The following is a 12,012-nucleotide window of genomic DNA, read 5'->3' on the forward strand; positions in this document are numbered from 1 at the left end:
CTTTATATCGTCTGGACATTAAACCCTTATTGGATATTTGGTCCCAATGTTTTCTCCCATTCTGTAGGTTGTTGTTTTACTTTCATGATGAAGTCCTTTGATGCACAAAGTTTTCCATTTTTATGAAGTCCCATTTACTTGTTTTTTTAATGGTTGCACTTTTGGTGTAAAGTCTAAGAAATGATTTCCTAAACAAGATCCTGAAGATGCTTCTTATGTTTTCTTCTATGAGTTTTATAGTTTGAGTTCTTATATTTAGGTCTTTGATCCTTTTTAGGTCTTACATTTATGTCTTTGATTAATTTTTATATATGGTGTGAGGTAGGGGTCTACCTTCATTCCCTTTGCTTGCAGGTATCCAGTTCCCCCAGCACCATTTGTTAAAGAGATTATTCTTTCCCAATTAGGTGGACTTGGCACTCTTGTCAAAAATCAATTGCCTATAAATGTGAGGGTTTATTTCTGAACTCTAAATTCATTCCATTGGTCAATATGTCTGTCCTTTTGTCAATATCAAGCTGTTTTGATTACTTTAACTTTGTAATAAGTTTTAAAATGAGGAAGTGTGAGTTCTCCAACCTTGTTTTACTTTTTTTCAAGATGTTTTTTGCCTAATTAGTTCCCTTACCATTCGACATAAATTTGATGATGGACATTTCCATTTCTGTAGATAAGGCTGTTCGAATTTTCATTGGGATTGTGTTGAATCTGTAAATTATATTGGGTATAATTGACATCTTAACAATATTTAGTCTTCCAATCCATGAACATGGAATGTCCTTCCATTTAGTTAGGTCTTTAATTTTTTTTTTTTTTAGCAATATTTTCTAGTTTTCCTTTACATCCTTGGCGAAATTTATTCCTAGATAATTGATTTTTTTGGTTGCTACTTTAAATGGAATATTTTCTTGATTTCTTCCTCAGATTGTTCATTACTAGTGTATAGAAGAAGCGCTACTGACTTTTGTGTGTTGCTCATATACCCTGCCAATTTACTGAATTCATTTATGAGATCTAGTAGCTTTATTGTGGATTTTCCAGGATTTTCTATATATAGGAGCATGTAATCTGCAAGTAGGGAAAATTTTACTCTTTCCTTTCCAATTCATATGTCTTTATTTTCTATTTCTTGCCTAATTGCTCTGGCTAGAACTTCCAGTACAGTGTTGAATACCAGTGGTGATAGTGAACCCTTGTCTTCTTCCTGTTCTTAGAGGAAAAGCTTTCAGTCTTTCACATTAAGTAAGCGTTAGATGTGGGTGTTTCATAAATTCACTTTATCATGTTGAGAAAATTTTCTTCTCTAAGTATTTTCTAAGTATTTTCATCAAGAAGGGGTACTGAATTTTGGTAAATGCCTTTTCTGAGTCAAGTGAGATAAATATGCAGGTTTTTCCCCCTTCATTCTGTTTATGTGTTATATTACATTAATTGATTTTCTTATGTTGAACCACCCTTACACACCTGTGATAAATCCCACTTGATCATGGTGTATGTCTTTTAATATGCTGTTGGATTCAGTTGTTAGTATTTTTTTGAGGATTTTTGTATCTATATTCATAAGAGATATCAATCTGTAATTTTCTTTTTTTAAGGTATCATTATCTGGCTTTGGCATTAAGATGATGTTGTCTTCAAGAATGAATTAGGAAGGGAAGCAGACTTGGCCTAATGGATAGGGCATCTGCCTACCACATGGGAAGTATGCGGCTCAAACCCTGGGCCTCTTTGACCCGTGTGGAGCTGGCCCATGTGCAGTGCTGATGCACACAGGGAGTGCCATGCCATGGAGGGTGTCCCCCATGGAGGGATGTCCCCACATAGGGGAACCCTATGTGCAAGGAGTGCGCCCCGTAAGGAGAGCCACCCAGCGTGAAAGAAAGTGCAGCCTGCCCAAGAATGGCACCGCACACACGGAGACCTGACACAGCAAGATGGCACAATAAAAAGAAACACAGATTCCCAGTGCCACTGATAAGGATAGAAGCAGTCACAGAAGAACACACAGCGAATGGACACAGAGAGCAGACAACTGGTGGGGGAGGGGAAGGTGAGAGAAATAAAAAAATATATATATATATATTTTTTTAAAAGAATGAATTAGGGAGTGTTTCCTTCTTTCAATTTTTTGGAAGAGTATGAGCACAACTGATGTTAATTCTTCTTGGAATGTTTGGTAAAATTCAATATGAAGCCATCTGGTCCTGGAATTTTCTTTGTCAGGAAGTTTTGGGTTAATGATTCAAGCTCTTTATTTGCTATTGGTCTCTTAAGATACTTTGTTTCTTTTCCAGTCAGTATAACTAGTTTATGTGTTTCTAGGAATTAGTCCATTTCATCTAAGCCTTCTATTGTTGGCATACAGTTGTCCATAGTATCCTCTTATAATCTTTTTTATTTCTGTGGGATCAGTAGTAATGTCCCCCCCTTCATTTTTGGTTTTTATTATTTGCATCTTCTCTCTTTTTCCTTTGTCACTCTAAAGGTTTGTTAATTTTACTGACCTTTTCCAAGAACCAACTTTTGGTTTCACTGATTCTATTGCTTTTTTATTCTCCGTTTCATCTATCTATGCTCTAATCTTTGTTATTTCCTTCCTTCTGCTCACTTTGGATTTAGTTTACTCTTCTTTTTCTAGATCCTCCAGTTGTCTCTGATTTGAGATGTTTCCTCTTTTTAAATAAAAGCTTAGAGCTATACATTTTCTCTCATAACTACCTTTGCTGTACTCCTGAGTTTTGGTATGCTGTGCCTTCATTTTCATTTGCCTCAAGACTTTTTTAATGTCCCTTGTGATTTTGTCTTTGACCCATTGGTTGTTTTAGGTTGTGTTGTTTAATTTCCATATATTTGTGAATTTTCCAGTTCTCCCATTGTTATTAATATCTAGCTTCACTCCATTGTGGTTGGAGAAGATACTTTGTATGATATCAGTATTTGTGAATTTATCAAGACTTGTTTTGTGACCTAACACACAGTATATCCTGGAGAATTATTCATATGCATTAAAGAAGAATGTGTATTCTGCTGGTGTTGGGTGAAATGTTCTATATATATCTGTTAGGTCTAGTGGTTTATATAATTTTGTTCAAGTCTTCTGTTTCCTTATTGATCTAGTAGTGTATAGCAGTCTCCTCGTGTAGAAGAAGAACTTCCTATTTCTCTCTTCAAATCTGTCAATATTTGCTTCAAATATTTTGGGGCTCAGCCATTTGATGCACATGTATTTATAATTGTTATGTCTTCTTATTGTATTGACCCCTTTATCGGTATATAGTGACCTTCTTTGTCCCTTGTAACAATTTTTTACTTATTCTACTTTATTTGATAATAGTATAGCTACCTCACCTCTCTTTTGGTTACCATTTGCATGGCATATTTTTTCTGTCCTTTCACTTTCAACCTACTTGTGTATTTGAATTTAAAGTGAATCTCTTTTATAAAACAGGTAGTTAGGTCATGCATTTTTATCCTTTCTGCTAATCACTGCCTTCTGATTGGAGAGTTTGATCCATTTACATAAAGTAACTAATGATAATGCAGAACCTTCTTCTGCCATTTTGCTATTTGGTCTTTGTAAGTCTTATACCATTTTTGTCCTTCAGTTATTCCATTAATACATATTTTCAAATTTATTTTATTTTTTTTAGTGTATCATTTTAAGTCTCTTCTTATTTTTTCTGTACATATTTTTCATATATTTTCTTTGTAGGTACGATGGGGCTTAAATTTGTCTTCCTTATTTATAACAATCATATCCGATTTGATACTGACAACTTCATTTGCATACATAAACACCGTTCCTATAGTCCTTCATCTCCCACCTTTTCATTGTACTTGTTACAAATTATATCTTATTGTATGTCCAAAATAATAGATTTATCATGACTTTTTAGGCATATGTATTTCAGAACCTGTATGAAGTAAAAAGAACTACATACCAAAAATACAATACAATACTACTGGAATTTATAATTACCAACATGGTTACCTTTACCAGAGGTCTTTTTTTTTTTTTTTAAGATTTATTTCTCTCCCTTTCCCCTCCCTCCCCCCAGTTGTCTGCTTTCTGTGTCCATTCGCTGTGTGTTCTTCTGTGACCGCTTCTATTCTTATCAGTGGCACCGGGAATCTGTGTTTCTTTTTGTTGCGCCATCTTGCTGTGTCAGGTCTCCGTGTATGCGGTGCCATTCTTGGGCAGGCTGCACTTTCTTTCGTGCTGGGTGGCTCACCTTACGGGGTGCACTCCTTGTGCATGGGGCTCTGCTATGCGGGGGACACCCCTGCATGGCACGGCACTCCTTGCACGCATCAGCATTGCACATGGGCCAGCTCCACACGGGTCAAGGAGGCTCCGGGTTTGAACCGCGGACCTCCCATGTGGTAGGTGGATGCCCTATCCGTTGGGACCAAGTCTGCTTCCCTACCAGAGGTCTTTATTTCTTTATGCCACTTTGATCCACTGTCCAGTGTCCTTTCCTTCAGTCTAATGAATTTCCTTTAGCATTGCTTATAGGGCAAGTCTGATGGTGACAAACTTTCTCAGCTTTTCTTTAGCTGGGAATCTTTAATTTCTCACTCATTTTGAAAGATATTCTAGCCACATATAATATTCTTGGTTGTCAGTTGTTTTCTTTTAGTACTTAAAAATTTTGTCTCTTTTATATTTTGGGAAGTTCACAGAAGTAAATGTGTTGCCCACGTTCATATAACTTGTAAGTGAATTCTGCCCTAGGTTTGTCTGATCCCAAATTGATGTACTCCTTCCTCTATAGCAGGGGTTCTTAACCTTTTTTGTTCCAAGGACCACTTTGCCAGACAGTTGAAAACCACGGACCCTTTACTAAGGCCATACTATACTGTGTATTATTTAATAAATATATCACACCCACATAAACACATCCCCACAAGGATAATGCTTTTTTTAAATTTTCAGTTCAAGTTCATGGACCTCCTGAAATCTTTCCATGAATCCCTTGGGGATCTGTGGACTCCTGGTTAATAACCCCTGCTCTATAGTATGCTGATTATTTATGCTTTTTCATTTAAAAAATGTGTTTCCACAGTCATAAAGTTAATTTTTCTTGTCGGGTTTTTATAAACTGATTCTGGATGCAAATGAACAGAAGGATATGAAAATAATTTGAAGAATGTCATCATTATTGACGTAACTAACATCTTTGAAGAACTCTAATATAAGTGTCTATGTTCTATTAATGTATATGAAAAAATGAGTGTTTGAGAATATGCATCATACGTGATAGATAACCTCATCCAGTTTTCCAAATTATCCTATTTGAATTTCACACTGGATTTAAAAGAAAAATGTCAATTAACAGATTCATTAGGGAGTTTCTCATTTCACATATTATGGAAGTGATTTTAGGAACAGTAACTCAATTAATTTGGGTTTGAGAGCTAAAAGCATTTGCTACTGTATGATTGGTCTTTTCCTAGACAGGAATAGTAGAACTGCCAAGCAACAGCAAAATCTGTGAGTTTAGACCCCTTGAGGTTCTGGCTCTGGGTCAGAGGTAAGAGCCATCTGGAGGATAAACTAGAGGCAGATTTGGGGAGCATGGTGTTTGGTGCAGGTATTTTTGAAAGTCTTGCAAGGAATTTTAATTTTGCCAGTAATATTTTATTTCTAGAGTATCAGCATAGAATTCTTGAGATGTAAAGAAGAAAGCATTTTTGTATTATAAGTCCAAGACAACTTCTTGCTTTAGGGTTTGTGACCTTATTTTAAAAAAATTATTTTCTTTTTATTTATCTCTCCCCTTCCCCTCCCCGCCTCCCAATTGTCTGCTCTCTCTGTCCATTTGCTGTGTGTTTTTCTGTGTCTGCTTGCATTCTCGGTGGCACTGGGAATCTGTGTCTCTTTTTGTTGCGTCATCTTGCTGCGTCATCTCTCCGTGTGTGCAGCACCACTCCTGGGTGTGGGGCAGCTCTCCTTATGGAGCACACTCATTGTGCGTGGGGCTCCCCTATGCAGGGGACACACCTGTGTGGCATGGCACTCCTTACACACATCAGCACTGTGCATGGGCCAGCTCACAACACAAGTCAGGAGGCCCTGGGTATAGAACCCTGGACCTCCCATGTGATAGGCAGACACTCTTATCAGTTGAGCCAAATATGCTTCCCTAGGATTTGTGGCCTTTTAATTAAATTACTTTTACTTTTTTATATCCCTTTTTTAAAAATGTATTTGTAGAGTCCAAAATATGTTAAGATTGAATTTATATTCCTCTCAGTGCTTGGCACATATAGATGCCAAAAAAGGTTTTTGATTTATTTTTTTTACTGTGGTTATTATACATATATATAATAAAATTTGCCATTTTATCCATTTTAAGGGTACAACTCAGTGCCATTAATTACATTTACAGTCATCACCATTCATTACTAGAACTTTTCATCACCCCAAACAGAAGCTCTTTTATCCATTAAGCTTACCAATAAATATATTTTGACCTGAACTGAATGCAAAAAATCTGCAAAGCATGTTGAATGTACTCTACCTAATTTTATAGTCTCTTTCCTAGATAGCTTTTGTTTTCCAGCTTGTGTAACCTGTTGTTTTCTTTTTTTCCCCAACATATGCTAAGCAGGGCAGCAGAGTATTTAATCAGAATGCAATTGGAAAAAAAAAATTCAGTGTTATTTATGTAACACAGTAAATGAGATGGACCTGTGAGACGGTAGAACTGGGCCAGGGTGAAGCCAAGCAAAAAACCCTTGGATTCTTCTGGAAGTGTAAGGGTCAGCTCCAGGTTGGTGAGTCTTATTTGAGACACAGAAACTCATTCCAATCATTTAAAAAATCTCTTTCCAGAAACCGAAAGTTCCAGCATCTCCCACCCCAGAGGAAGATCCCTGCCTTTCCTTTCCTAAACCCCCAGTGGACCCCGCGAAGATTAGAAGAATAAGCAGTGCCCGGGCGCGCTTATTCAGGGCGGCCTCCCAGGGGGCTCTTCTGCCGGACAGAACCCTTCCTCCTGCCAAGCGTAAGGCCACGTAACATCCTTTAAACCCCGGGGCAGACCTGCTTCTTGAGTTTGCACTCAACAGTTAATTGCTATGTGGTTTTCCTTAATCTCACATTTTTCCTCATCCTTAGATTAATTAACCGTGTCTCAGTTAATGTTGTGCAAAAGCTGGTTAAGAAACATTGCCGGTATATTTTTCTGGGTGCTTGTAAGGCTTACCTAAATATCACGGTTTTAAAAACAAAACAAAAAACACGTGATTTGGTAAGGAAAGAGGATAGGATAAGTATTTCCTAATGAATGGTTTCTCAGGTATGGAAAATAAGTGGTTTTAAGATTAGAATTCAAAAAGTTAATTTCATTAGCCATACCTTAGATTCCTGTGGTGTACACTTGGTCTTTGAAGATACGGTTCTGATCCTGTGTGAATACGTAAGCAAGAGTTGAATGGGACTTCCTCCTGCCACAGAATAGCTGGCTGGGAGCAGAAACCCTGAAGACATCTCCTTCTAAGGAGAGCCACCCTTAAACACCCTTAAACCGCACCATCCTCCTCCAGGGCATTCTAAGCCAGAGTTTATCTAACTACAGGAAATGACCTGTTAGTGGAAAGGCAATCAATCTGTGGAGTCACAACTAAGATTTTTTTTTTTAAATGAAGCAGAATAGAATATAATGGAAAATACCAAGGTATGTGGCCTACAATAAGGGAAAGTATTGCTCAAGAGACTTTATTTCAGTGACATATGTCTATGTGTTCAGAGTCATTATAAAATTTATGGGATCAGAAATGTTGGATTTATCAGGAGCTGACAGAATTGGCTCTGCCTCAATTAACAAAGATGAGGATGAGGTTTTCCTTTCACAGAGAGAAGAAGACCATCCAAAGATGGCTCTCCAAGGTTACAAGTCACCGCCTGAGGGTCATACTTGTTTGACCTCCAAGTGTTTTCTTTTACTTAGTTGCCAGCATTTTAAAAGTAGAAGATCTCATGGAAGAATCCAGATTTGTGACTTATTGTGCAAAATGAGAACATCTCATAGCACTGGATCCCTATTCTTGGTAGCTCCAAAGGGAGTGATTGGAGCAGAGCTGTGCCCAGCCCTTTAGGGAGAGATATGCTCTGCAGCTCACCGCATCTCCCCAGCCACAGTTCACTCATTTTCCTGTCTGGGCGCTGTGGGCTTTGGAGTTCATGACCCTGAAAGAGATGAAGAGGTAGAATCAGGGAGAAAGAAAAAGACAAAGATGAAGTACATGGGGTGAATATCATACCGTGATGCCGGAACAGAGTTCCTTGATGTCCCAATTTGCTTGTTGATTAGTCAGTCAGTCTTTCAGTATTTACTGAGCCTCCACTAAGTGCCAGGAACCATTTAGGCCAGCATATATGGTGATAAGCAAGACAGGGTCCTGCCCTCAGAGAGCTTACAATCCAATGAGGGGAGATTGACAATAAATGGGGACACAGATAAATAATTTGGGTTCTGATAACTGCTGCAAGGAAGAAAAAGAAGATAATAGGATGAAGAGTGACTGGCAGGGGCAATCTGCTTTAGCTCACATGGCTCTGGAAGTGTCTTTGAGGAGGCGAGTTGACATGTGAAGGAGGCAGCCGTGTAAAAATCTACGGAAAGAGTACCCCATGCTGAAGGAACAGCAAAATGCAAGGGCCGAGATGGGGCAGGCTTGGCCGGTGGGGGAACTGAGGGCCAGTGTAGCTGGAAGTCCCTTTCCAAGGAAAAGTTGGAGGGAGCTGAGGTAGGATGGCCAGGCAGGGCCTCAGGCCCTGGGGAATGGGCTGGACTTTATTCTGATTGCAATGAAAAGCCAGGGCAAGGTTAAACAGAGGAAAGACATGATTCCATGTTTGTGTTTTTCTTCAGCAGCAGGTCTCAGTGAAAACTACACATTAGAATCATGGGGAACTTGTCGAAAGTTCCACTGCCGGGATCCTCTGGCAGGTCAGTTAAATCAGAGAGGAGGGAATTTCAATTTCAGGAACCGAGTCCTTGACAAGACGAGCGAGGATGCGATCAGGAGCCCACAAGGACCAGGTGTCATAGGAACTTGCATAGGAACAGGGTCACTTTTTATCAACAGGGATGGCAGAACTGATGGGAGGGTTTCTAAACAGGTGTAATTTTTTGCTTCTGAGCTTGAATGCAGTGTACATTTTTTTTATGGCTCTAAATCTTGGTAGTTCACCTTGGGAAGCCCTGCTGCTTGCCGGGCTGTTCACATTTATGTGAAGGTGACAAAAGAGGCAGCTGCCCCTCCCACCATCCTCGTCCTCTGCTCCCGCTTGGCTTTGCCCCTGGGCCACCTGGCCCCTTGTGTGGCCACAGTGCCTCAGCTGCACTGCTGGGACAGGTGCCATGCAGTCATTCCCAGCACCCAGGCCAGCCTCGAGCCTCCAGGTTGTGTGGAGGCGCGTCTTCGTTAGGTTCTTTTATCCACCCTCTTTGCAGGTGCCCCACTTCACCATTTTCTCATCATCCCTGAGGTCTGTGTCAGCATTTGAGAAGTAATGGCAACAAGAAGTCATTGTCATTTTAAAAGCACACGCTGCTCAATTAAAAAATGTATCTTATAAATCGTTGTCATTTGTGCAGGCGCCCCCTGGGTTCTGTGTCAGAGTCCTCTGCTGCCTAGAGAAGGCAGCCTAGGTAACGAGCCTGCACAGGCATCTGCGCACGGAGACAGACAACACGTCTCTTCCTTTGCAGTGAAGTCATTTGGAGCCAAAGCCGCCCCACAGGCAGGATTGGGGGGGCAGGTTTGGAATTCCTGGTGTAAGAAAGTTAAAGGGGAAGAGGTGTGTAGACATCAGTCATCTCAGTAGGTTTCATTGCTGTGTGTTCAGAAAGAGTTTGGGGCTAGAGGTGGCAGCTTTGCTAAGACTTCTCAGTTCTCCAAGCCCGCCTGAGGGTGTCACGTCCACCTTCTCACCAACCCCACCATGCCCCCCATCACCCTGTCCTCCATGAGCTCCCTGCTTCTGGCTCTTCTGGCTCTTGGGCTTGCATTCTCCTTTCCCACTGCTGCCACAGTCCAGGGCTTCGTCTCCTCTTGCCTTGCCCCTGATCGTCCAGCCCTCCTGTCTTGTACCTCTTAAATCTACCCTTGGTTCACTTGAGGACTGCAGGTGGCTGGCACAATGACCTTCAGCCTTGGGGCTGTCAGCAGAGTCTGGGGGAGCCTGAGCAGCTAACTAGAGCTGGCTGTGAGCAGCAGCTTTGACCATTTATTCCAGTGGGCCTTGAGAAATGATGCCAATCAAAATGAGATTGCTTCATCCCTGGCTGACTACCCCCCCCCCCCCCAAACACACACACTCTTATTCCCTGAATACTTATAGGAGAGTTTGGCAAACTGAGTTCCAGGGAACATTTTTTGGCAAAATAGCTTTTCCATGGTAAAAAGGTTGGTGCTCAAGTCTGTAAAATACTGCCCTTTCTTTCTTGGAGATGGACAGTGCACATTTGCATCTTAAAGGGTTAGTAAAGCCATGTGGTAAAGACACTTGTTTAATTTTAACTCAGCTCAGCATTTCCCACACCTACCTGACAATGGAATCTGTCTTTTGGGAAACACTGGCCTAATGCATATATTGGCCAGCTTTTTCCATAAAGGCCCAGAGTGTAAATATTTAGATTTTGCAGGCCATCACCACAGTGTGAAAGCATCCATAAACTGCGCATACCTGAATGGACTTGGCTGTGTTCCAGTATACAATACTAATACAGTAATAAAGTACAGCTTTCTTGATGGCCACTGAAATTGGAACTTTATAAAATTTTCACGTGTCAACAAAATATTATTCTTACTTTGATTCTTTTTTCAATCATTTCAAATATAAAAACCATTCTCAGCTCACAGGTTATACATCAGGAGGCAGGCCAGATTTGGTGGGCCGTAGTAGGGGACAGAGTCCCAATTGCTTAGCATATATAACCACTCTGTTTTGGTCTGGCCCCAACCTGACATTCCAGGCCCTTCTCTGGCCACTCCTTCCCCTGCCCCTTCACAGTCTGTGCGCCAGCAATATGGAACTCCTTGCGGTTCCCTGCACTCAGCCTGCTGCTTCAGGCCTCCATGCAGGACCCACTGTATAATTTGCAGGGCACTGGGCAAAATGAAACGTGGGGCTCCTTGTTCAGAAATTATTAATTTCAAGCAGTGACTGCAGAGTGTTCAGCCAAGGGCAGGACCCTTCTAAATGCAAGGCCTTGTTTGATTGCACTTTTGTTCCCTTTCCTTAGAATTCCCATTTGCTTCCTCTTAATCGTTTATAATGCTTCTCAGGCTCCATCTCCTCCATGAAACTTTCCCTGACCAACTCTCAAGCTCTCAAGACAGAATTAATTCCTCCACTCCCTATACTCACTTGCTACCTGGCTCGGACCACACTGTACTGGCTTGATCTCTTGACACACCTGCCTGTCTATCTGGCTTCCCGACTAGACCAAGCAACTTGAGTGGGAAAACAGCTTTCTGTATTTTTAGCCCTAGGGCTCAAGACAGGGTCTGGTCCGTAATATGCATGAAAAATTATCTGTGAGACTGAAGTATTCCTGCCTTGTGATGCTACTGGTGGGGTTTCCTTTTGAAGTTTACCCAGGAGCCATTACAAAATTAGTGGGCTGTGCTGTAAACATTTGCCAGGGAAGGGCAGAGCATCGTTCCCAGGCTCAGTTTAACGATCCATCAGGAGTAAGAGTGAGCATCAGGGCAGCTCTTCCTTGCAGTAATAACTGAAAACCTTGCTTGTGGAAATTGAGAAGATAGGAAATATAGCTCCTCCCACAGGACGGTCACGGTCCCCTCGGGAACATAAGCTCTGTGACGGCAGGACTGCTTGTTCACCCCTGGATCACCAGTGCATGAAACAGTGCCTGGCTCATAGTACCGGGTGCTTACTAAGTATTTATGGAATGAGTGAAAGAATTGAATGAAGGCTCAAGTACAGGGCTCAACTGAAATAGCTTTGTAATCTACAAGTAGGTGCTTTGTAAT

General features: G+C 40.9%; 1 protein-coding gene across 5 annotated transcripts in view; it reads left to right on the forward strand.

Moving 5' to 3' along the window:
• Nucleotides 1-12,012, forward strand: part of ARMC2 (armadillo repeat containing 2) — a 152,655-nt gene that overhangs the window by 21,356 nt on the left and 119,287 nt on the right. For 3 of the 5 annotated variants that reach the window (XR_011650110.1, XM_058307238.2, XM_004468406.4), the window contains one exon: nucleotides 6,839-7,010. The exons of the other annotated variants lie outside the window; for them this stretch is intronic. Coding sequence is in view for 2 of the 3 variants with exons in the window: in XM_058307238.2 (XP_058163221.1) it covers nucleotides 6,839-7,010 (172 nt within the window). In the remaining variant the exon portion in view is untranslated. The remainder of the gene's footprint in view (nucleotides 1-6,838; nucleotides 7,011-12,012) is intronic. 5 annotated transcript variants of the gene reach the window in all.

The sequence above is a fragment of the Dasypus novemcinctus genome, chromosome 11, assembly GCF_030445035.2.
Source record: "Dasypus novemcinctus isolate mDasNov1 chromosome 11, mDasNov1.1.hap2, whole genome shotgun sequence".
NCBI classification, from domain to species: Eukaryota; Metazoa; Chordata; class Mammalia; order Cingulata; family Dasypodidae; genus Dasypus; species Dasypus novemcinctus.